The sequence below is a fragment of the Geotrypetes seraphini genome, chromosome 1 (genome assembly GCF_902459505.1).
Source record: "Geotrypetes seraphini chromosome 1, aGeoSer1.1, whole genome shotgun sequence".
Classification (NCBI taxonomy): domain Eukaryota; kingdom Metazoa; phylum Chordata; class Amphibia; order Gymnophiona; family Dermophiidae; genus Geotrypetes; species Geotrypetes seraphini.
In genome coordinates, this window is record NC_047084.1 from 539,287,732 (window position 1) to 539,313,876 (window position 26,145).

General features: G+C 43.3%; 2 protein-coding genes and 1 long non-coding RNA gene across 5 annotated transcripts in view; 1 reads left to right on the top strand and 2 right to left on the bottom strand.

Moving 5' to 3' along the window:
* WDR36 (WD repeat domain 36) overlaps positions 1-223 on the bottom strand; it is a 194,970-nt gene extending 194,747 nt beyond the window's left edge. Inside the window, exon 1 of the mRNA XM_033929130.1 lies at positions 1-223. Coding sequence (XP_033785021.1) covers positions 1-165 — 165 coding nt within the window. The 5' untranslated portion in view covers positions 166-223.
* Positions 162-25,446, top strand: LOC117352590. 3 transcript variants are annotated; one of them, XR_004537728.1, is made up of 4 exons: positions 162-275; positions 819-894; positions 15,257-15,972; positions 25,243-25,446. It is a non-coding gene; the product is annotated as an uncharacterized LOC117352590 (long non-coding RNA). The 3 variants fall into 3 exon arrangements; XR_004537727.1 differs by lacking the exon at positions 162-275 and adding an exon at positions 280-359; XR_004537729.1 differs by lacking the exon at positions 819-894.
* LOC117352589 overlaps positions 16,650-26,145 on the bottom strand; it is a 42,516-nt gene continuing 33,020 nt past the window's right edge. The window contains exons 6-8 of the mRNA XM_033929131.1: positions 23,802-23,878; positions 18,954-19,063; positions 16,650-18,108 (exon numbers count right to left, since the gene is read on the bottom strand). Coding sequence (XP_033785022.1) covers positions 17,579-18,108; positions 18,954-19,063; positions 23,802-23,878 — 717 coding nt within the window. The 3' untranslated portion in view covers positions 16,650-17,578. The remainder of the gene's footprint in view (positions 18,109-18,953; positions 19,064-23,801; positions 23,879-26,145) is intronic.

Consider the following 26,145-nt stretch of genomic DNA (forward strand, 5'->3'; position numbering starts at 1 on the left):
ATTGTAGGTGTGGAAGCTCCGGCCTACGGCAGTCACAACGTAAGACTGGCGGTGCTTTCGGTGATAGCGCACAACGTGCGGCAGGTGGTTGGAATACAGCCCCAGCGCCCGAAACCCGATAAACAGCGTGCTGGCGTTGCTCTCGGCAGCAACTGCTACGGCCATCGCTGCGGCTTATGCGCTCACTTCCGCTTCCGCCCTTAGCTGGGTATCGGCCACAGTTCCGGCTTCCAGTAGATCCGGTTATACAGAGGGACGAAAAGGAAAGGCAGTAGGTGAGAGACGATACTCAGTGCGCAGGCGCGGTATTTTACATTTCCTATTCTGCTTTCATGATGTGAAAAGCCACTACTATTAGGGTACTTATTATTTCTATAGCGCTGTAAATTAATGGAAGAGACAGGCTGTGATAGAAAGAGCTGACGATCTATTGTGACAGACAAAATAACAAAAGAGTAAATTAATACATGCTGGTCAGGTAGGGAATTACAGAGGGAACGATAAGGCAGATAGGTTAGGTCAGTGGTTCTTAACCCTGTCTTGAAGGACCACCAGGCCAATAGGGTTTTCAGGCTAGCCCTAATGAATATGCATGAGAGAGATTTGCATATAATGGAAGTGACAGGCATGCAAATCTGTTCCATGCATATTCATTGGAAACAATGGATGTGGTAGCTTGGGAGGATGCCTCTTTTGCATCCTCAGTTTTGCAGGCAGGCTCATCTGTCCCTCCCTAAATGTCTGCCGCTCTGGAATTGCAGGATCTGATGTACAGCTTCAGCCTCATTGAGACAAACTTTCTACTTTTTATTACATAGAGTTTACTGGACCCTGGTGAAATTGCAAAAGTTGGATGCCACTTGTTCCAATCATTATTGGCATTGCCTCCTAGAAGTAGGTACACTGGATCATATTCTGTTTCATTGTTCTCTGATTCTCTCTTTCTGGCGATCCATTTGAAGTAAAATATTCTTATTCATGTGACTCCAATACCATTATATTTTGGAACTGTTCTGTTTGGTACATCTCTTCTCAAATATCCGCTTAAGGATCACCAATACAGACTCCTTCTTATCATGACTGGTGTTGCTTTCCAGATGATCACACAGAATTGGAAACAATGTGATTGTTTAAACTTTTCTTTCTGGTGGGAAACATTGTGTATGTACTATTGTTACAAACTGACTATGGCTGAGCAATCTAATATCTCTTGAAAGTTTAAGGCTATTTAGAGTTCGTTGGATTCCTATGTTAAGCTTCTTTAAGTTCCATGTCATCTTGTATTTTTCTGGTGTTCTCTTTCTGGATGCTTACCAGATTTGTTCATATTTGTGATCTCCATATACATATACATCTGGGGGAGGGGGAGGGTTTTGGGAGGGAGGGCTTCTTTTCTTTCTTTCAAGTATAGTACTGTACCTTAGTGCTTTTCTGGCTGTATTTACTGTATATGTAAAATTCTTGCACTATTGTATCAGTTTTTGTTTATACAAAATTTAATAAAAAGTTTGAAGAGGACAGAGAGGTATTTGATATCTGCTGGGAGTGGAGAAGAAAAAGAGAGTAGTAGAAAAAAAAGAGAAAGTACTGAAGTTTGTTGGGAGAGAGCTGAGGTCCACTTGGGGTGGAGACAGGAGAAATAGAGAGGCAAGGTCCACAGGGGGAGAGGGAGTTAATGGAATTGGGAAGGGGTAAAAGAGAGGCCAAGTTCTACCATTGCTGAGGACAGGAGAGATGTATTCTTGCTGTGGAGAGAGAGGTCAGAAGTCTACTAGTTGTGGGGAGATGAGACTGAAAAAGCTGATAAGAATGAGGAGAGAAATGGAGTCAAGGTCTGCTGGTTGTTGAAAGTGAAGAGAGATGAGCCAAGGTCATTCCAACCACTAAACATCTACCTAAGGCAACACAATTTGGATGAAGCACTAAGGCAGCCATCAGCTTATCTAAAGAGGACCCATTGTGGTTGGCATGGGGCTTTTAGAATCTATGCATGTTCAACTCTTCTAAACTTTCTGTTTCAGAAGAGGCAGAATCTGGCAGACTCTGAGCATGCACAAATGCTCAAAATCATGGCCTTGATGCTGTCCAAGAGGGGCTAAGGAAGGGAAGCCACTGAACACTTTAGGGGGAGGGGATGATGTACATCCCAGGGAGGGGAGGTAAAGAAAGGAAAGATGCTGGAAACCTTGGGAGGGGATGCTAAACCCATTGGGAAGGGGAGTAGGAAAAGGGGATATGCAGGACATCTTGGGGGAGCAATTAAGAACATGAGAATAGCCTTACTGGGTCAGACCAAAGGTCCATCAAGCCCAGTAGCCCGTTCTCAAGATGGCCACTCTAGGTCACTAGTATCTGGCCAAAACCCAAAGAGTAGCAACATTCCATGCTACCAATCCAGGGCAAGCAATGGCATACCCCATGTCTTTCTCAATAACAGACTATGGACCTTTCCTCCAGGAAATTGTCCAAACCTTCTTAAGGAACAGGAATAGGAAATACTAAACTTCTCAAGAGGGGGAGAAGGTAGGGAAAGGGAAATACTGAACATGTCAGGAGAGGTTGGGGTGGAAAGCAGAGAGATGCTGGGCACCTTGTTGAAGGGTGAGGTGGGATACTGAACACCTTGGAGGAGCTAGGTAGGGAAGCAAAGGGGTGCTGGGCTCCTTGTTGGGTGGGAGGTAGGAAAGGGTTGATGCTGGATTAAAGAGTTAGGGAAAGGAAGGGAGGTAGTGGACATGGTGGATGGCCTTGAGCCACCTCTTGATGAGGGTTGCTTGACTGAAGGTTCTCCTAGCAAATCAGGTACTCTTGGGCCAGCCCTGGATGGAGCAGAGACCAAGTGGTGGAGGAAAAAGAAGAGAGAAAGAGCTGAGAAATAGAGTAAGCCTATATTTGCTAGGGGTGGAGAAACAAAAAGTGAGAAAAGATCTGCTAGAAAGAATGGGTGCTGATCAATTTGGGGTGAAAATGAATTGGCTATCCTATCCATTTCAAACAAGCAACTTTCAAACAACATATATAATCAGTAAAATCTATGGATACATTTTATTTGAAGACTTTACATGATTAATATTTTTTTCTCACAAATTTAAGATAATATGACAAAGCTGAAAAACTTGTACAGAAATTATGGGTATACAGCCCACAAAGGCTCCCGTTTATTAAAACTTAGGGCTCCTTTTATGAAACCGCGTTAGCGGTTTAATGCGCGTAATAACGCGTGCTAATTTTCCAGCCGCGCTAGCCGCTACCGCCTCCTCTTGAGCAGGCGGTAGTTTTTCAGCTAGCGCAGGGGTTAGCGCTAGGGAAGTTGCATGCGATAAAGTCGCTAACGCAGCTTCGTAAAAGGAGCCCTTAGTGTGTGCACTAAATCCTAAGAAGCTCATTTTATACCTATGGCCTTCTTATGCACTAATTCCATTGTTGCATGCTAAGCTTTAGTAAAAGGGCCCTTAAAATGATAGAAGGGAAATAAAGCATGCAAATAAAAACATTTGCTCTATTACTCTTCTACTTAATCACTAATGAAAAGTAGAAATTCAAGAGGACATGACTACATAACATTTAAGCTTCTACCTAAACCCCAAACCCTTAGATTAACCAATTGTCAGCAAGCTGTACACGTTTTACTATCCAAAAATAAATCTCTTAGAATTTGGAGGTGAAAAAGACATATTTAACAAAAGACTACCAAAAGTCTGAACTTTTTGGGATATTAAAAAAAAAAAAAAATTATATCTATTTTAAATCTGCTTACAGATATCAAGAAATGTGAAAACTTGTAGAACTCAAAACATAGCTGTGGTTCAAAAGAAAAAAAAATCTCAGCTTAAAACCCTTATTGGATTCATATATAAAGGAAACCAGTAGGACACTTTCTTCTTCAGATGATTTTCCCAAAATGGTGGTTGAATCTAGGCTGTCCACTGAGATGAGTATAGTTTCCCACTTCCACATAGCTTCTTGAAGAGCAGCTTTTTTCCAGTGCCACCCATGCTGACCAGACAGTCTCTAGTGAAATAATAACCACGGTCTCTTAGCCATCAAAGTCTGCTGAGACAGAGAAGTGTCCCCTCTCCAGCCCAGTCTGACACAGTGCACTCCTTCGGCACACCAGATCTCTCTCGCATGCTGGTCATTCCAGCATAGCTGACTGTCCTCTGGTTTTACTTTTGGGTAATATCAAAGGCCCTAGAAGGGAACATGCAGTGGTGACATCCTCCAACCTTTTCTTCATGTTGGCAGGGCCTACAAAGGCCCTAGTTGATTGGGTGGATGGGAGTTAATATTTATTTGGCTGAATTAATTTTCTTTTCTTAGCTCTGTTCTTTTATCTGCTCTTTCCTTTCCTAAGAACATAAGAATAGCCTTACTGGGTCAGACCAATGGTCCATCAAGTCCAGTAGCCCATTCTCATGGTGGCCAATCCAGGTCACTAGTACCTGGCAAAAACCCAAAGTGTAGCAATATTCCATGCTACCGATACAGGGCAAGCAGTGGCTTCCCCCGTGTCTTTCTCAATAACAGACTATGGACTTTTCCTCCAGGAACTTGTCCAAACCTTTCTTAAAACCAGCTACACTATCCACTCGTATCATGTCCTCTTAACTATTCTCTGAGTGAGAAAAAAAATTTCCTCATATTGGTTTTAAAAGTATTTCCCTGCAACTTCATCGAGTGTCCCCTAGACTTTGTAATTTTTGACGGAGTGAAAAATCGATCAATATGTACCCATTCTACTCCACTCAGGATTTTGTAGACTTCAATCATATCTCCCCTCAGCTGTCTCTTTTCCAAACTGAAGAGCCCTAACCATTTTAGTCTTTCCTCATACAAGAGGAATTCCATCCCCTTTACCATCTTGGTTGCTCTTCTTTGAACCTTTTCTAGCACCACTATATCTTTCGTGCGATAAGGAGACCAGAATTGAACACAGTACTCCAGATGAGGTCGCACCATGGAGCGATACAGGGGCATTATAACATTCTTAGTCTTGTTAACCATCCCTTTTATAATAATTCCTAGCAATCTATTCGCTTTTTTGGCCGCCACCACACATTAGGCAGAAGGTTTCATCGTATTGTCTACGATGACACTCAGATCCTTTTCTTGGGCGCTAATCCCAAAGGTGGACCCTAGCATCCAGTAACTGTGATTAAGGTTATTCTTCCCAATGTGCATCACTTTGCATTTGTTCACATTAAATTTCATCTGCCATTTGGACACCCAGTGTTCCAATTTCTTAAAGTCCACCTGCAATTTTTCACAATCCTCATGCGTTTTAACAACTTTGAACTGTTTAATGTCATCTGTAAATTTAATCACCTCACTTCTCAATCCAATTTCCAGATCATTTATAATAAGTTAAATAGCACCGGTCCCAGTACAGACCCCTGCAGCACTCCACTGTTTACTCTCCTCCATTGAGGAAAATGACCATTTAACCCTACCCTGTGTTTTCTATCTGATAACCAATTCTTAATCCACAACTGAACTTTGCCACCTATCCCATGACTCTTTAATTTTCTCAGGAGCCTCTCATGAGGAACTTTATCAAAAGCTTTCTGAAAATCTAGATACACTATATCAACCGGCTCACCTTTATCCACATGTTTATTCACACCTTCAAAGAAGTCAAGCAAATTTGTGAGGCAAGATCTCCCTCAGCTGAACCCATGCTGACTCCGTCTCATTAAATCATGCTTGTCTACGTGTTCCACAATTTTATTTTTTATAATCGTTTCTACCATTTTGCTTGACACTGAAGTGAGGCTTACCGGTCTGTAATTTCTCGGATCTCCCCTGGAGCCTTTTTTAAAAATCAGCGTAACATTGGCCACCCTCCAATCTTCAGGTACTACAGACGATTTTAGCGACAGGTTACAGATCACTAACAGCAGGTCAGCAATTTCATTTTTGAGCTCTTTTAATAATCCTGGGATGTATACCATCTGGTCCTGGCGATTTATCACTTTTTAACTTGTCAATTTGGCTCAGTACAAATTCCAGATTCACCGAGATTTCTTTCAGTTCCTCCGCATCATCACCCTTGAAAACCATTTCCAGTTCAGGTAGATCTCTTACATCTTCTTCTGTAAAGACCAAAGCAAAGAATTCATTCAGTCTTTCCGCTATGGCCTTATCCTCCCTGAGCGTCCCTTTCGCTCCTTGATCATCCAATGGTCCCACAGATTCCCTCACAGGTTTTCTGCTTCTGATGTACCTAAAATAATTGCCATGAGTTTTTGCCTCTTTTGCAAGTTTCTCTTCATATTCTTTCTTAGCTGTCCTTATCAATGCTTTGCATCTAACTAGCCAGTACTTATTTTCTTCATTTGGATCTTTTTTCCATTCTTTAAAGGCTGTTTTTTTTTTACTCTAATAGCCTCTTTCACTTCACCTTTTAACCACACCGGCTCTTGTTTCCTCTTCTTTCCACCTTTGCTGATATGTGGAATACATGTGGTCTGGGCTTCAACCACAGTATTTTTAAATAACATCCATGCCTGGTTTACAGTCCTAACCTTTGCAACTGATCCTTTTAACTTCTTTTTAAACATTTTCCTCATTTTATAATAGTCGCCCTTTTGAAAATTAAACGCCCCTACAGTAGATTTCTTTTTCGATGTTACTCCCAGTATCAGCTCAAATTTAATCACATTATGATCACTGTTTTCTAGCGGTCCCAACGCAGTTAACTCTCATATTATGTTTTGCATTCCACTAAGGACCAAATCTAAAATAACATCCCCTCTTGTTGGTTCCTGAACCAGTTGCTCCATGAAGCAGTCATTTATGATATCTAGGAATTTTACCTCCCGTACTCCCTGATGTAACATTTAACCAGTCAATGTTGGGATAATTGAAATCACAAGAAACCACTATATATACTCTATAATTGTGATTAAAACATACTCTCTCCTGTGAATTATGTAATTGAAATCGCCCATTATTATAGGGTTGCCCATTTCTCCAGCTTTCCTAATCTCTGAAACATTTCTTCACCTACCTGGCTGCTCATTTTGTCCCAAGGGACGGTAGTATAACCCAACATTTATATTCCTTCCCTTCAGACATGGAATTTGTATCCATAAGGATTTCACACTGCTATCTATGCCATGTAGAATGTTTATTTGATTTGATTCAATTCCTTGCGATATAATTTGTACCCAGGTTACACAGTGTCCCATTGATTGTCCTCCTTCTACCAGGTCGCCGAGATGCCTATTATCTCATCATTCAGTGCTATATACTCTAACTCTCCTATTTTATTTTTTAGGCTTCTAGCATTTGCATACAGACACTTCAAACTGTGTTTTTTTCCTTGCAACTATAGGCTGCTGAGAAGACAGGGAAAATTTGAGTCTTTTACTCTGCCTTCCTCTTAAACCCTCCTGGCTTTCTTTCACCATTATTGTAACCTCTCTACCGATACTCCCTAAATATCCTGTTTCAATAGTATCCTGCAAGGATACCTTACACCAGTGGTCTCAAACTCAAAACCTTTCAGGGCCACATTTTGGATTTATAGGTATTTGGAGGGCCTCAGAAAAAAATAGTTAATGTCTTATTAAAGAAATGACAATTTTGCATGCAGTAAAACTCTTTATAGTTTATAAATCTTTCCTTTTGGCTGTCTTAATAATAATATTGTAATTTATAGCTAAAGAGACATTGATTTTATGTTAGACTGAATATGTCTGCTTTATCTTCTAATTTTTGTACGGACTCTTAACTTTTTATGTATGTAACTCCTTGTAAACCATTTTGGATAAAAACGGTATAGAAATAAAGAAAAAATAAATAAATATGATCAAGAAACTGTTTTATTTTACTTGTGATTATGATAAATATACTGAGGGCCTCAAAATAGTACCTGGCGGGCCGCGAGTTTGAGACCACTGCCATACACCGAACCATCCACTCCCAGGCGACTGTCGGCTTTCCCCTACATCTCAGTTTTAAAGCTGCTCTATCTCCTTTTTAGCGCCAGCACCCTGCTCTATCTCCTTTTAGTGCCAGCAGCCTGGTTCCCGTCCGTCTTTTCCTAACAAGCTCCCCCTTTCCCAGAAGGTTGCCCAGTTCCTAACAAATCTAAATCCCTCATCCCTGTACCATCGTCTCAACTACGCATTAGACATTTCTGAAAATGCAACCCTGCAGGAACTGAATTTCAGCTTTCTACCTAAGAGCCTAAATTTGGCTTCCAGAACCTCCCTCCCACATTTTCCTATGTCATTGGTACCTACATGTACCAGGACAGCTGTTTCCTTCCCAGCACTATCTAAAATCCTATCTATGTGACGCATGAGGTCCGCCATCTCGCACCAGGCAGGCAAGTGAACAGGCGATCCTCATGCCTACCAGCCCTCCAGCTATCTACATGCCTAATAATGGAATCACCAACTACAACAGCGAGTACACACATATAACTTCTCGCCAACTGGGAGAAAGTCATACATGTGACACTCAATGCAAAAGACTGGATAGCAACCCTCTTGCTACTGGACTTCTGTCTGCATCCTGTTATTGAGCTAATTAATTAACCTTTTTAAGCTACTAGGAATATATTAGACTAGTATAGAGAGCCTTAGGATTTTATTAAAAGTTTGTTCTTTTAAGATGTAAACTGTCTTTAGAAGGGAGCCTACAATTAAGCTTTTCTCCCCAAACCTATCAAAGCTCAAAGCAAAATAATGTATACTTACCTAAAGATATGTCTTATACTTTTCTTCTCTCAGAAGGAGAATGTCCTCTTCCCTCCTTCACAGGTTGCTGTGAATTCTATCTTTATGTGAAATCTGTTTTTATTAAGCAACAACCAGATCACAAAGACACAGCAGGGCAAAAACATTTCAAATATAGAAAACAGAGCTCCCTACCCCCAAGAGGACTGGACTCTGATGTCCTCTCAGGTTACATAGTATCCCAACCCCCCTACCCCCCCAAAAAACCCCGCCCAACACCCCACACCCCCCAACCCCACCCCCCCAAATCAGACAGGCGGGATAGAATATGCATGTAGTCTATTCAAGATACGACTGCGCACCCAGGGAGACAAACTGTCCAAATAAGGAGTCCAAATGTGCACAAAGTCTCTGCTCCGGCGGCGAGAGGAAGAAGCCAGGAGGGCCTCCCATCCAAGAAGGGCATGTAATTTATTCCGCCAATACCAGAAGGAGGGAGGAACCTCCGCCAGCCAAAAATTCAAGATACATTTTTTCCCCAAAATATAACATTTGCTCAAAAACAATTTCTCCGCAGATGTGTACACAGAAAACAAGGAAAAATGAGCAAATAACATATGATTTACAGAAACAGGAACAGAAACTCGCAAGAGACCCTGAAGAAAGGAAGCCAGGGCCCCCCAAAAGCTCCGAACACTCTCACAACCCCAAAGACCTTGAAAATAAGAATTCACCTCCGTATGGCAGGTGAGACAATAGGGAGTATTGACACATCCCATATGGTAGGCCCGGCTCTGGGAAGCATAGGCTCTCAACAAGGTCCGAAAATGGCATTCACGAAGCTCCGCACTATGCACCAAAGCAGGGACCCCGCGAAGAGCCCGGAGCAAGAAGCCCGCTCCGATTTCCCGCCCCAAATCCCTTTGTCAAGCCATCAGCACCAAGGAAAACTCCCGCGGTGGACCAAGCGCCCCAAGTTGTCTATGATACAAGGAAACCGAGATCCCAGAAGCTGAATCCTCCCCCCCTTCCAAAAAATCTCGAAACCGAATCCCAAACTCCAAAGAAAGAGAGCTCCGAGGGAGAGACCGCACGTAATGCCTCAGTTGACAATGAGCAAATGAAAGACCTAAGGAAGGCAGACCCCTACCCAACAACTCATCGCAAGAAAAAAGCGTGCCGTCCTCCCGCAGTAACTGAAAAAGATACTCAAACCCTTTAGCTCGCCAACGCCCAAAGAGAGAGGGGAAGAGCCCCGGAGGGAAGGAGATATTGCCGGTCAAAGGCAGTAACACACTAACATGTGGATCCTGCCACCAAAACGGTAGCAGCCGTCGCCATACCTCCCAAAGGGGACGAAACAAAATACTCCGCCGACAGAACACGGGCAGCATCGCCAGCCTAGCATGCAATAAAGAGAGAAGGTGAAAAGGATAGTAATAATCGCGCTCCAGACCGAGATCAGTGTAAAGATCCGTACCCATAACCCAGTCTCGGACGTGGCGCAACAGACACGCCTGGTTATAAAGAGCCATATCAGGCACCCCAAAGCCTCCCCGACTCCAGGATCCCACCAAAAACTGCCACCGCAATTTAGGTCGCCGATCACCCCAAAAGAACTTGGACAACAAAGAGGACAGGGCCCAGATATCCTTACGCAAGAGATACAAAGGCAACGTTTGAAGTACATAAAGCCACTTAGGGAATAAAACCATCCGAAAAAGTTGCACCCTCCCCATCAAAGAAAGAGGCAAATTACGCCAGGCGGCCAACACAGAGCCGGTAGTGGAAAGCAAACGAGCGACATTCAACCTATAAAGCTCCCGAACATCCATGGACAGTTGAATTCCCAAATAACGGAATGAGGAATCCGCCCAATGCAGTGGAAAAGTCCCCCTCCAAGATTGCCGGAGATCCCCAGGTGAAGCCAGGGCCTCCGATTTCTTCAAATTTAAGCTGAACCCGGAAAAATCCCCATATTCCCTAATACTCTCCAAAAGGGTGGACAGAGAGCGTTGCGGGTTAGTCAAAAAAACCAAAAGATCATCAGCAAAAGCCGCAATTTTAAAATGAGAAGCTCCCAGCTGAAGGCCACTGATGTCCGCGTTGGCCTGAATCTCCCGAATCAGGGGATCCAAGGAAAGCACAAACAGCAGAGGCGACAAGGGACAGCCCTGGCGGGTCCCTCTACAGATAGAAAAGGAGTCAGATGAGCCACCATTCACCGAAATCTGTGCCACCGGGTCACTATAGAGGGCCCAAAGAGCACCAAGAAAAAAGGGGCCAAACCCGTACGCCCTCAGCGTAGCAAAGAGGAACCCCCACCGTACCCGGTCAAAGGCCTTTTCGGCATCAAAGCTCACCAGCACAGCGGGGGTTCCATCCACTCCAGATTTCTCCAGAGCCAGCAAGATACGGCGAAGGTTCTTAGAAACAGGCCGATCCCGTACAAACCCCACCTGCTGTTCTGATATTAGGGAAGGTAGCACACGAGCCAACCGATTCGCCAGCACCTTAGCCATCAGTTTAGTCTCAAAATTGAGCAGGGAGATGGGTCTATAGGAGTCCGGCAAGGTCGGGTCCCGACCCGGCTTAGGAAGAACAATGATCTGCGCCGAGTTCAAATAACGGGGCAAAAACCCCTTAGCCACATTCAAATTAAAGATTTCCGACAACAACGGAGCTATCTCATCCACCAACAACTTATAAAATTTGTGAATTCTATCTTTAATGCAGATCCTCTACAACTTCCCTCTTAGAACCAGGTATACTGAGAGTTAGGCACTAGGCCATCATTCCTCCTCTCAAGGGTTCTTATCTAGCCTGGTTTCATATTTTTGTATATTATAAACCACTTTGATTGCTTTAGTTGAAAGGCAGTATATATCAATATCTTAAGCATCTTTGACTTGAACTTACTTCTTCCACCTAGGGACAATGGAAGAGAGCAGTATTCAGGGCTCAGAGACACCTCAAGCTGAGTAGGAGCTAAACTATCCCTCAAAAACAAATGAAGAAAATTCCCTGAAGGTTGGGGAGTGACTGTTTGGTACCCAACTGAAGAATTAAAAGAACCGATTTGCATCTTAATTTGCATACTTGTTTACATAGGATAAAAGGATCACAGAGAAAGACTGTTAAAAAGAAAATGGACCTTTTTTGAAGTTAGTGACGGAAGAAGAGACCTTATTCCAGAGACTGAGAGGTGCCCCTGGATAGCTTGCACTTCTTGAGATACCCATACCTTTAAACTTAGTCAAATGGATGTTGGCTACCTTCAATCACTCTTGAAACTATCAAACTCAGCATATAAAGTAGTAAGTCAAATTTATAGTGATAACTATTATATACAAGATATGTGTGTATATTATATATGCACCGATGAAAAGGAAAAGAGAACCATTTTGCAAAAACTAAGGTTTTTTGCCTTCCAGTGGTCCCCAAAAAACTTTATTTTTAATTTTTATGCTTAACTTACTGTTAGTGTTTATCTTCATACCTTTCTCATCATACAAAGAAAATAAAATTATTTTTTCTACATTTTGTTGTCTGGTCAATTTATTATTCAAATCATGTTGGTCCCAGGCTCTGGTTTCTGTTTGTCTTCTGTTAACTCGTTCACCAGGGTCTCCTTTCCATTTGACTGCTTCAAAGTCATAGAAACATAGAAACATAGAAAGATGACGGCAGAAAAGGGCTATTGCCCATCAAGTCTGCCCACTCTACTGACCCACCCCATTAAGTCCGAGTACTAATGACCTAGTTCCTTAACTCGACCTTCGTAAGGATCCTACTAGGGCATCCCATTTATTCTTAAAGTCAATAACGCTGGTGGCCTTGATCACCTGCTCTGGAAGCTTGTTCCAGTGATCTACAACCCTTTCTGTGAAGAAATACTTCCTTATGTCACTATCGAATTTCCCTCCTCTGAGTTTGAATGGATGCCCCCTTGTGACCGAGGGTCCCCTGAGAAAGAAGATGTCTTCCTCCACCTCGACACGTCCCGTGATGTATTTAAATGTCTCAATCATGTCCCCCCTCTCCCTGCGCTCCTCTAGAGTGTAGAGCTGCAATTTGTTTAGTCTTTCTTCATACGAGAGACCCTTGAGCCCCGAGATCATCCTAGTGGCCATCCGCTGAACCGACTCAACTCTAAGCACGTCTTTACGGTAATGTGGCCTCCAGAATTGCACACAGTACTCCAGATGAGGTCTCACCATGGTTCTGTACAGTGGCATTATGACTTCAGATTTGCGGCTAACGAAGCCTCTATTGATACATCCCATAAGTTGCCTTGCTTTGGATGAGGCCTTCTCTACTTGTTTGGCGGCCTTCATGTCTGCACTGATGATTACTCCCAAGTCTCTTTCCTCTGAAGTCCTAGCTAGTGTTTCTCCATTTAAGGTGTAAGGTTTGCATGGATTTCTGCTACCGAGATGCATAACCTTACATTTCTTAGCGTTGAAGCCCAGCTGCCATGTCGAGGACCAGTTTTCCAACGTAAGCAGATCCTGCGTCATACTATCCTGCAGATTGCTTTCACTTACTATATTACATAGTTTGGCGTCATCAGCGAATAGAGTTACTTTACCCTGAAGCCCTTGGGTCAAGTCTCTTATGAATATGTTAAAAAGGAGTGGACCCAGGACCGAGCCCTGTGGCACTCCGCTGGTCACCTCCGATGTCTCAGAGAGGGTGCCATTGACCACCACCCTCTGACGTCTTCCACTCAGCCAATCTTTGACCCATGCAATTAGTGTCTCACCTAACCCCATAGATTTCATCTTGTTTAATAGTCTACGGTGTGGGATGCTGTCGAAAGCTTTACTGAAATCTAAGTACACTATGTCTAGAGACTCTCCCGAGTCCAGCTTTCCTGTTACCCAATCAAAGAAGCTGATAAGATTGGATTGGCATGACCTACCCCTAGTGAATCCATGTTGACTAGGATCCCTTAGATTCCCCTCATCCAAAATCGTGTCCTACATCAATCTGGCAAAGCTCACTCAATGCAGATTTTTTTTGGGGGGGACTAGGAAGTGGGGTGGTATCAGACAAGATAGACTGCAGTCTTTCCACAATGGGGGGAGGTATATGATGGGATATATAATCCTGTCACAGAAAGCAGAGCGCTTGAAGGGAAGAGAGATCAACAGGATTTGAGGGTAGTCTTTTCAGCCTTTCTGTAAGGTTAGAGTAAATTCCCAAGCTTCTCTGGGAGGAAGAAAGTAGCTATACAGGGAAGGATACATGTGAGGTGTTAGGGGCTAAACTGTATCCCTCAAAAACAAATGGAGAGAATTCCCTGAAGGTTGGGGAGTGACTGTTTGGTACCCAACCAAAGAATTAAAAGAACTGATTTGCATCTTAATTTGCATACTTGTTTACATAGTATGAGTTTACACAGGATAAAATGATTGCTGAGAAAGATTGTTAAGGAGGAAATGGACATGTTTTGAACTTAGAGACTGAAGAAGGGACCATGTCCTAGAAACTGAGAGTTGCCCCTGAATAGTTTACATTTCTCAAGGTACCCTCACTCTGATGGAATGGAGGGGCTGGCACGAGAACTCCCAGTTGATGGATCCCTAAGATTTTGAAACCAGTCTCTGAGCTTCATCTTTAGAGACAAGTCTCCCACAGGTGATGCTTTGGGGAGGGTAGAAAAAATGCTGGTGTAGGTTTAACCCCCCAGCTTCACACTGAGGATATAAGTGTTACATAAGCTGAGCCTGAGTTAAGCATACTTAGGCAATAATGCCATCTTGGATCTTGTAAACTTCATTTATCAATGATAAACATTTCCATTTGAAAATGGGGTTTGGAAAAGTATCTGGCCCTGCTGTTTGTGCAGATATTTTTATAGTGTACAATTTTATGCATACTTTGGAAACCTAAAAGCCTATGGGGTTCATAATCAAAATACAAAAACGTCCAAAAAACCGCCTAAGTCGGAGTTTGGACGTTTTACCCGGCAAAACGTCCAAGCGACCATAATCAAAAGTCGGCCAGCTGCACGTCCTACGCCGCAAAACGTCCAACCTAAGACGTACAACATGGGGGCGTTCCGGGGGCGGTCCGAGAGCGGGGTTAGGCCCCAATCGTACAAATATGATAACCAAAGCTCAATCAGTTTGCTCTGTGCGTTCAAAGTAGCGTTTCAACTTAGACCTGCTTTCAGAACGTCTAAGCTGTTCCTCAGTGTGTGCTGTCCTGTGGACAGGTAAGGGAAGGGTGTGTAATTTCATGTGTGTGTACCCCCTCACTCTGACCATCTCTATCTCAACCTCCCAACCTATTTTCTCAATGCTGTGTGTCTCCCCACGTCTCATTGACCTCTGCAAAATCCCCTCTCTCATCCCACTTACCTCTCATCCCACTTACCAGCTCTGTCTCTTACATCTATTTCAGCTTACTCATTCACTGTGGTCTCTATCGTGTGGCATGAGCTGCACAGGAGTGAGTGCTCTGTTTCACCACCTGGCTTAATCCCTGGGGGGAGGGGGGTATCGGGTGACTGCTTGGCTGGGCCCTGTTTAGACTGTAATGAGCTCTGCTTTCTTTGCCAGGTGCTTTCCTTGTGGGCGATGGAAGGGGTCAGTGTGCTGGTCGCAGTAGAGATCCTTCTGCAGGAAGAGGAGCTGGAGAATCAGAGGCCCCATCACCGAGTCCACCGAAGGATGCTGTTTAGGCCTCGCTCCTGCTTCCTTGAGCTTATGACCAGGAGTGCCTGGAGCGATACTACTTTGACAAGGCCACCATCCAGGATCTCTGCCTCCAATTGCAGCCCCTGCTACAGGCTCGCACTAGGCGGAATTACCCAATTCCAGTGCATTTAAAAGTAACAGTAGCCCTCACTTTCCTGGCAACTGGGAGCTTCCAGTCTGTTCTGGCAGCCAACACTGGACTCACTCAGTCTGCCATTTCCAACTGCCTCACCCAATTTCTTAATGCCTTCCTAACCCACACCCATGACTACATCTCCCTCCCCACTACTCCCCAGGCCCTACAGGGCAGTATGAGGCAGTTCTACAATGTGGCACAATTCCCCTCCGTCATCAGAGTGGTAGACTGCACACATATTGCCCTCGGGCAAATGAGGCCAGTTACCGGAATAGGAAAGCGTTCCACTCAATGAATATGCAGATGGTATGCAATGCACAGGGAGAGATCCTGGATGTGTGGGCCAGATACCCTGGCTCCACACACGACGCCTATATAGTGCAGCATTGTGGTCTCCACAGGAGAGCAACCCAGGGGTAATTCAATGTTGCTTGGCTTCTTGGTAAGCACCTCAGAGACACAGCTACCCTGTTCCCCCCCCTCATCCCAACACTCTCGTCCTGCACCTGCAAATCACTGCCACTCATCATTGTTCTCTCTCTCTCTCTCTCTGTTTCTCATTCCTTAAACACCCTTGATCCTGGCCACAGGTGTATGTGTGGCCTTGTTGGTGGCTCAGCTGTTACAGCTTTTTGGTATCATTGGGAGGGGGGGGAATACCCTCTCAGTTGACACTAGTCTGCTTCCTAGTGCCTCACCTTGCACATGTGTAGCTCTTATGGGATCTAACTGATTGCAAATGACCGGCAGCATTGCACAGCAGTCACCAGCTCTCTTTTACATGAGTTCTCAATCATATGTCCCTTCAGTTGAGGGTTAGCAGAGGCCTCTAGAAAGAGGGGGAGCTATTCAGACAGTCAGGTGTTACATCCATTGCAAATCATGGAACTCACAAGTGTACATCTCTCCCCTTTTTCTTGAACTGTTACTAATACAACCTCTGTCTCAGGTCCTGCATGTGACATGGTCTTGATCTTTCTTACAAGATGGCCACGTTCCCACTTTCAGTTGGCTGCCTGCCTGCCCTTTTGTTAGGTGTAGGTCAGTGACATGATATCAAGGGATCACACATGACACCCAGTTTAGAGGTAGATATCTGGTATTTATTTTGGTCTGTTTTTGTAGTCAAGATTCAAATATAAATGCATACACCTTTGCTGAGGTAGACATGAATGGTAGAACACCTGGTCACAAAAGACTGTCATAGAACAATCGCCATACAAATATGTACGCATTATGAGAACATACAATATCATACTTATGGTAACAACATGGCACACGCCTGTCCAATTGCCCCAACATGCCTAACACTGCTCCAACCTGTGCAAAGTAAGCGAGCAGTTCTGAGCCTCACATACCTTTTCATTTGTAAGGGTCAGCAAATATCTGTGAGGGCTGTCCTGCTGCAGCAGCCTCTGTCTCCAGAGGTCGTGGCTTCTAATCTCAATGGTGCTCCCTGTACCCCTGGCCTGGTTACATCATCATCCATTGGCCCATTGGTTATAGAAACTATTTGTGACCTCAGAAATGCAGCCTAGCATTCCCACTTTTGCTGTGTCAATCTTTATGGCCTCCTCACCATATCCCATCTGATGGTAGGGTCTTTTCATTTCACTGCATACCTCTTTTCCACTGATATGGGGAAGGTACCCTTTATTGTGTATAACACTTTCCCACCATATACATGTCTTCCTACCCTAGTCATGGGATTGGAACACACCTTTAGTGCAACTATTGCACACCTTAACCATCACTGTACAGTTTGCATCTGTACATCACATCTCAACACTTGCAATCATTGGCAGAGAATATGGTGACACCATTGTACACGATAGCCAGTACCATCAAGTAAGTTAACATCCAAGTATGTCCCAATGAGATACAGTAGGTAAAGTCTCCTGAATATGTGAAGGAGAGGCCGTGTGATGTCCTTTCAGTCATTGGCTTTCTGGCAGCTACTTGTGAGCTGTCAGGGACACTGTTGGTAACATGATTGGGGCCTTAATGGCCCATTGGCAGCTTGGCCCTCAGGTTTGCCCCTTCACCCCCTAAAACGGCTCCTTGAATATGTCAACCAGCTGGCGCAGAAGGCTCACAATCTCCTGCAGGGTCTGCATTGTTTCACGCCTCCCCTCCTGCAGTTCACTGCGCATTTGGCCCACCATGTTGAGCAGCTCTCCATACTCCTCAGGAGGGGGAGGAACTATTGGGGCCGCTGACTGCACATCATGGCGTGGGGCCGGGGCTGCTGCCTCCATAATCACCTCCTCATCCCCTTCAAGAGGGAGCATATCCTCATAGAGGTCAGGGACCTCCCATGCTCCCTGCTCCTCCACCACATGCTGCTGGTCCACCTCCGCCACCACCTGTGCCGCATCCTCCACCTCTGCCACCTGGCCCTCGTCCTCCACATCAGAGACCTCAACGACATCCTCAGGTGGCAGACTTTCCTCGGAGGCAGAGTATCCTTCCACCTCCTGTTCCGCCTCTGCCTCTGCCACTGCCTCCCTGGCTGCCTGTTGGCACATATCCTGGACCACCTCCTGGGCTATGCCCTCAGCAGCATGCTGTGCGCAACCTGTGTGCAGTAAGAATATGAAGTTAGGGTTACCATAGCGTGCATTGGTTGCATACTACATACATAATTACCTATCAACCCCCCCACCCAACCCAGTGAGATTAAGTGGGAGACAGGTCAGGCCAGTGTGTGAACACATATGTAAACTATTTTCTGTGTACAGTTACACCGGTATACATCTAAACAAAAGGTGGCCGGCATATGCAGGTGACACTGAATGGCCTTGATGTATACGTTGACACAATGGACTGACCAGTATCTCATCACCCACATTTTGGGTGGCAATAGGTTGCATACCAGAACAGCTGCCAAGGAAGAGCACATTCACAAGAAGGTGAGCTTTGAGAGGTAGCAGACATGATATGACATAGGATAGAGGGTGACAGGTGCAACTATGAATCACACATTATGCTTAGAATTGGATAGTGTCTCTCTGAACCCCTGCTCTGCAATGAACTGCATTGTCAAGGAGGCATAACTGAACAAGGGATATATGCCTCCACAACAGTAGGCCTGACATTGGTCTGGAGCTATGAAGGTGACCTCCAGACCAACATGTGGCCGGCAGCTTCTGAGGCGTATATCCCTTGTTCAGTTATGCCTCCTTGACAATGCAGTTGATTGCAGAGAAGGGGTTCAGAGAATGAGCACTCAGTATGCTACCAGCGCCGATATCAACTGCAGAGATATTCATTGATGTGACGATTACCTCCCATTCCTCCATTATAGCTTTTTAGCATCTGATAGTCACCTATATGTTTCAGGGTTTCTGGTATGTCTTACATGGCAGCTGCCATACCTGTGCTACTGACTGTGTTGAGGGGGGGGAGGGGGCTGCCACTTACGTCCAGCTCTGAGGCAGTGTCTGGTGCACCAGATGAGGGCTGAATTGTCCCGGTGGACCCTGCGCCACCTGCGCCTCAGGGACTCGAGGTCCCAGTACAGACCATAACGCCTGCAAGAAAGATATGGTGGAGAATAGGGTCAGGTGACAGTCCTTTGCATCCCCCTTTTCAAACATATGCAGGGTTATGAGGGTACTGAGCACATCACATCTGTCATGTATATTCTGATGAGGTAGGGACATATCCAGAAATGAAACTTCTGCCTGCCAAGATATTGTTATCTATCTATCTATGCTTCCTTTATATATCTATCTATCAATCTATATCTGTATATTTTTATAGAACACACAATAAGCAAACTGTTCCTTGAAAGATAGGGGTGGGAGCAATAGGTGACAGGTTTAAAGACTAGGACACACTGGCTACATAGTGATAGGTACTGGGGGTTTCTCACCTATGCAGGGTGTCACGTATTCTTGACCAGGCCCTCATGGCAACATTGCGGGGTAGTCTTCTGCCATTGTGGCCAAACACCCTTGCCTCATACTGGAGGCACAGCTCCACCAGGGACTCAGTCTCCCCTAGGGAGTAGTTTGGCTCCCTTCTTTCCACCATCACACCCGCACGCACTCACACAAGCTCTCACACACACACTCACATACCCTCTCACACACTCACCCTGGTGGCCACACACCTTTCCTAGCACGCCCTTCCTCATTACACGATCTCTCACTCCCACAATCACTCACACTGTCTCTCCTGTCTGTCACCCTTACAATCTCTCTCACTTGCTCTCACACACACACTCACAGAATCACTCTCCAAACACTCAATCTATCGATCGATCTAACCTCTCCACCAACTAACTCCTAACTGTCTCCTAACTCCTCACACAACGCCTACTATACCCACAAGGGTCGCACTTCCACATGGTAGTTTATATATGGGCAAGCAGGACGTTATTGGGGACAGTGTGACATCAGTAGGACATGTGCCAGGACAACTAATAGATAAAGAGCGCTATACGACCAGCAAGTCGTCTAGCGGATCGCGGCGAAAATAGTTGTACTTCTTGTTTGGATGATTGCCATTTTGGTAGGTAAACTTGAACGCTTCAGTATAGCCCATGTGGACGTGTTTATGTTGGATGTCTTTCGTGCCGATAATCGAATGACTTGGACATCTTTCCATTATCGACACATTTCCCTGGACGTCTTACGCCGCCGACACATAGAGCTTTTATACGACCTATTGATTATGCCCCTCCATGCGTACTTCCCTTCCCTATTCCAAACATGACCCGGAAACACCTCCATGATATATGGGTAAATTTAAATGCATAGTTGACAGGCAAGTGGCACCTTATAGACTACCAATTTGTTGAGGCATGAGCTTTCAAGGAATAGAACCTACTTTGTCAGTTGCATGGAATCTGGCCCTTGAAAAGTTCCTGACTCAATATATGTAAGGCGCAATTTGCATACAGTAATTAGACAAGTCCTTGCTGAATATCGGCTGAGACCTATGTTCCCACTAAGCAAAGCACGTGAGTAATTGCTCCTATAGTCTAGGAGCGTTGCTCACAAAAATACTTGCAAATCTGGTAAATTGTTGTTTTTAAGTTCAAACAATTTTTATTGATGCAAACAACAACAAATACAACATTAAAACTTGTATAACAATGATAATGCATCAAATATAATAATATGATGAACATATTGATGTGGTCAATATTACAAACAAAACCAAGGTGCTTAGTATAATAATGACAAAATATACCAATGTGGACTCGGGCTAAAACAACATTAACCTATGTTCTTGTTGCTAAAGGAAAGCCTCAGCCCCACCACTCCACCGCTAGTTATGAAATTCAAATGCGGGAAGAATTATGCAGGAACTCATCATTGGCTGCCAGTAGCGTGTTTTATCAAACTAATTTTTTTGTGTGTATATATCTTAAATGCTTATATAGTCAATGTTTTCAAATGTCATGTTTTTAAAGCTTGTACTTAGCTCATTCAATTACAGCCAATATCCAGGAGTGGAACCCGACATGCATGTTTCGCACCATATGATGGTGCTGTGTCAAGGGTCTCCCTAGGATAAAAAGGGGAAAAAAGCACTATCATATGGTGCGAAACATGCATGTCGGGTTCCACTCCTGGATATTGGCTGTAATTGAATGAGCTAAGTACAAGCTTTAAAAACATGACATTTGAAAACGTTGACTATATAAGCATTTAAGATATATACACACAAAAAAATTAGTTTGATAAAACACGCTACTGGCAGCCAATGATGAGTTCCTGCATAATTCTTCCCGCATTTGAATTTCATAACTAGCGGTGGAGTGGTGGGGCTGAGGCTTTCCTTTAGCAACAAGAACATAGGTTAATGTTGTTTTAGCCCGAGTCCACATTGGTATATTTTGACATTGTTTGAATGACCTGGGCTTTCATTATTTTTGCTTTAATCTAAGCCATTTATTTTGGAAGCTGATAGTATAATAATGAGGCATCGAGTAAAATACATCCCATATAAACCTAGAAAATACCTTCATCCCCCATCAAACCCCACTCAATCTACGTATGACTACATGTTTTAAATCATTTAATACCCTCTAACTTCCCTCCCCAAACCCTCCCTTCCCTTCCCCATTCAAAGGTACTCTCCTTCATCCCCATCAAACCTCAATAGGACTACATGTTTGAATCTATTTAATACCCTCTACCTTCCCTCCCCAAACCCTCTCTTCCCTTCCCTTCCCCTTCCAATGGTACTCTCTACCCCTCCTCAATCTCAGTTAGGACACCCATCTTAAAGCCGCACTAAGACCTTTAGGAAATAAGACTTGCAAATATGGATCCCATTTTTGTATAAACAACATCTTTCGCTTCCTCATCCTTCCAGCATCTCTAGCTTCCCAGATGGCCAACTGATGCAACTGGTTTCGCCAATGCCAAAACTTTGGAGGGCCAGGGATCGTCCAATATTGAAGAATACATTTTTTGGCCAGTAGACTCATTTTCCTACACAGCGCCCTATGCTCCTTAGGCAAATGATGAAAAGCTTCTGGCAAATCCAAAATAAAATGGGATGGTGAGTAGCGCAAAGATCTTCCAATTAACTCAGACATATAAGATATTATTCACTTCCAAAAATGCTGAATAATGGGACAAAACCAAAAAGCTTGTCCCAAAGTGTACTCCCCCATCCCACATTTATGACATAATGAAGTAGGAAGACCTCCACCATAGAACAACTGTGTACGAGTATAACAGGCACATAATGTTACCCTGCAATATGTTTCTCTTAACCATGCACATTGTATCATCCCAGGTGTAGCCCTTAAAGAACAGGCAACATCCCAATGTCCCAAATTAAGCTGTAATTCTCTCTCCCATTTATCCCGAATATTCTGGTAGTCCTTATCTGGTTGTAATTTTTGTAAGCTAGCATGAATGCTTGACACTGAAAGAGATAATCCCTCCTCCCGAGTAAACAACTCTCGCATTTTAATCCCCAAATGCAAACTCAATTGTGCTCTTTCAAGGGATCTTACATAATGCTCCACTTGAAAGCAGGCAAACTGCACTCCCCAGGTCACCCCCACCTTAGCCAATAATTCAGAATGGGTTAACATTTTTCCTTCATCCCCTAAAATATGTTCCAAATTTTTAACTCCTCTCAGTCCCCATAACCTATACTCTCTAGAGTCTTGTCCCGGAGGAAAGGCCAGATTACCCTGCAAAGGCAAAAGATCAGTAATCTTCGGATTCCCACCTAAGAGTCGCACAAGCCAACACCATGCCATCCGTAATGTGTTGAATAATAAACTTGAACAAATTTGAGAAGGCAATGCCTTCCGTGTACTATGTAATAATGCAAACACATCACAAGGAGCATAAAACTCCCGTTCCATCTGAAGAGGAGTGTAAATACTTGTCTCATTAATCCAATCTCCCAAATGACGAAGCAGACATGCATAATTATAAATCCGCATATCCGGTAAACCTAACCTCCCTTTATTCCAATTCCCCAGCAAATGTATCAACTTTAATTTAGGTTTTTTGGCCCCCCAACAAAAACGAGTAATTTTTTTAAAAATAAAAGATACATAAATCCTTCTTCAATAAGCACAACGGCAAAGTCTGTAACATATACAACTATTTAGGAAATATAAACAGCTTAACCAAGCTAATACGACCCATTTAAAAACTTGTTGCACACATGAAAATTTTTTTTTAGAATAATTTGCATGCATCCAACCAATACTTAGAGGGAGCATTGACTGGGACCCACACAAATGGATCTGTTATTTTCTTTGGCTGTTACTTAGAAGCTACAGGGGTGCCAGCCAATAATCGGTGCCAGCACCTGCAAAGCTAAGTGATCAAAGTTAGGCCTGCTGTTTATGCAGTCCTATTTGATCACTTTGATATGAGGGCTCCAGTACTGAGTATTGCCTGCAACCACATGGCTGCCGACTGTTCCAATCTCCACCTCCAGAATGCTGATCTCCTGCCTACTTTATAAATGGCTGGTTAGTGCCAATATTCAGTGGCACTGCCCTAAGTGCTACTGAATATTGGCAACCAATCTGCAGAGCACAGTTTAAACAGGCAGGAGCCTATATTGGGCCCATATTATAGTTCTGTGATATACCCTTGTTTCATGCCTGGAATGGCTTTGAAAATTGTCTTCAAAGAGTTCTAATTATTTTTTTTTGGGGGGGAAATATAACGCCAGAGCTAAAAGAAATCGTGTCACATTGCAAAATATAGGGCAAAAAATCCCATTAAATGTTGGTTTGCTGTTGATTACAAATTCATATAATGTTTCCATAACTGATATACAGTAGAGTTTATTTCACACGGAGCTGCTGTGGTTGATGTCATCTCGGAGACAGCTGTGGGTCTTTCATTCTAAAACCAAAAAGGACAGCGTGCTTTATATTTCTTTTCAGAATTAGAGCCTCCTGAGCCTTTTCCTTTATTAACATTTTTGCATCTGCTTTATTTCTTTGCTTCTGTTATTTTACTAGAACCAGTTTACTAAGGGGCTCTATTGCTAAAATGCAGTGGTATTAGAATTTTGCAATTATCACATGTTAGATGTAAAAATTAACTTGCAGTACATGCAAAGACTGTGTGCTAATAGTTGGAGCTATTCCCAGCATGTTCCTATAGTTACTACACAGGAACCACATGGTAAGCACGTTTGCAGATAACAGATGGTATGTAAGACCATGCTTTTTAGGAAGTGGTACACAGATCTGCATTATTGCATTTGTAGCATGCAGTAAATATAAGTCATAATCCATGCCTATTTCTTGCCTATTACCAAACAGTAACATGGTTGGCAGCATGGTAATGCTTACTGCATCTGTGCACTAACAGTTACTGTTCTCTAATTTATGCACTAACCTCCTAATTCTATAAATGGTTTACACAATTAGTTATAAAATACCCCCTTTACTTGTGTAGATGAGTTAATTGGCACTTAAGTAGCACTTAATTGGCAATAAGTATTAATAATTGTCTTTAGCATTAATTAGCACTAGTTTGCACTTAAATGCACAACTGAGTCACTCTTAAATCCATGGGAATACGTGCAATATTATATATCAGCCCTGCCTAACAGTTACATGCTATGCCATTTGAATGACAACAACAACAATCAACAATTAAGCATGATGGCACCATCTATAATTACTCATTCAAAAGGCTCCACATATAACTGTTAGGTAGGGCTAAAACTAATGCAGGCAAGATTACAGCAACTTACAAAATGTATGTTGCATGCATTCCTGTTGCATTTAGGTTTAAACATTACTGTACATAAGCCACAGATTTATTGTAAATACTCATGCCTTTATATCAGGATTTACGCTAGTACTCTACAGTATAAGGACACTAGCACTCTAAATAGAGGCACCCTGTTATACAATTGACTCCTGTTTTACAATGGCAGAAATGGATGCAGTCTGCTAGGCATCTGCATATGGAGCATGTAGAAGCTGCCAGATCTGTAATATTGGGATTGAAAGTTACAAAAAGATGAGAGGTCGTACGTAAAGAAGTAGTAGCATTAATGTAATAAAGCAGAGCTCTTCAACTGTCCAGGTTGTGGATAGTTTGCTCCACTGAAGAAGTATGAGGTTTAGGAAAAAAAATGTTGGTAAAGCAACAGATTAGTTAATGTGAAAAACTGACACTAATTTTGGTGAAAATTTGGGATGAGTATGCAAAATAACCCTGTTAATGTGTGAACTTTTTTTTTTTTTTAGCTTCTTCACTAATTACGGTTCAAAGTTGGTGGCCAAAATATAAACAACCTGCAATATGCAGATGATATAACACTTATCATTAGCAGCAAAGAAGACGATGTATCTACTGAGAAAAGTCAAAGCCGAAAGTCATAACATGGGATTAGAACTGAACATAAGACGAAGATCATGAGCACGGAAAATGATGAAGATTTTGAGCTTGAAGGTGATAGAATAGAAGTTGTAAAGGACTTCAATCTTCTGGGCTCTTTTGTAAACAAAGAAGCAAGTAGTAAGGAGGAAATACTCTGCAGAATAGCATTTGGTTGCTCTTCAATGAAGGCTCTCAACAAAGCATTCAAAGGCAAGGAGGTAATACTCCAAACGAAGATCAGACTTGTCCACACACTCATATTCTCAGTGGTCAGTTACAGATGCAAAAGCTGAACACTACAGAAACAAGACAGAAAGAAGAACTAACAAATTGATTCTGGAAGAGATCAAACTGGCTATGTCACTCAAAGCCCAAATGTCTTATTTTGGTCACACCATCAGAAGAGAGAGATCACTGGAGAAGGACATTGTGTTTGGGAAGATCGAAGGAACCAGGTGAAGAGGGCGACCTGCAATCAGATGGTTGGACACGTTGAAAACAACCATGGGGATGATGCTGGAAGACCTTTCCGGACTAGCACAAAGCTGACTTCTTTTTAGATCTGCAATTCATCAAGTCACTAGGACTCAAGCATGAGTCGATGGCATCTAACAACAACAATATGTGAACTGCAAATAAGGAGGAAGTGAACTAAAGCTTGAAGTTTGATAACTCTTCTGGCTTTAGTTATAGTGATGAGAAAAGGTTTTCCAGGTGAGCTATTTGAGATTGGTTTGACTGAGACATTCACATGAAGATTCTAAAAGCTG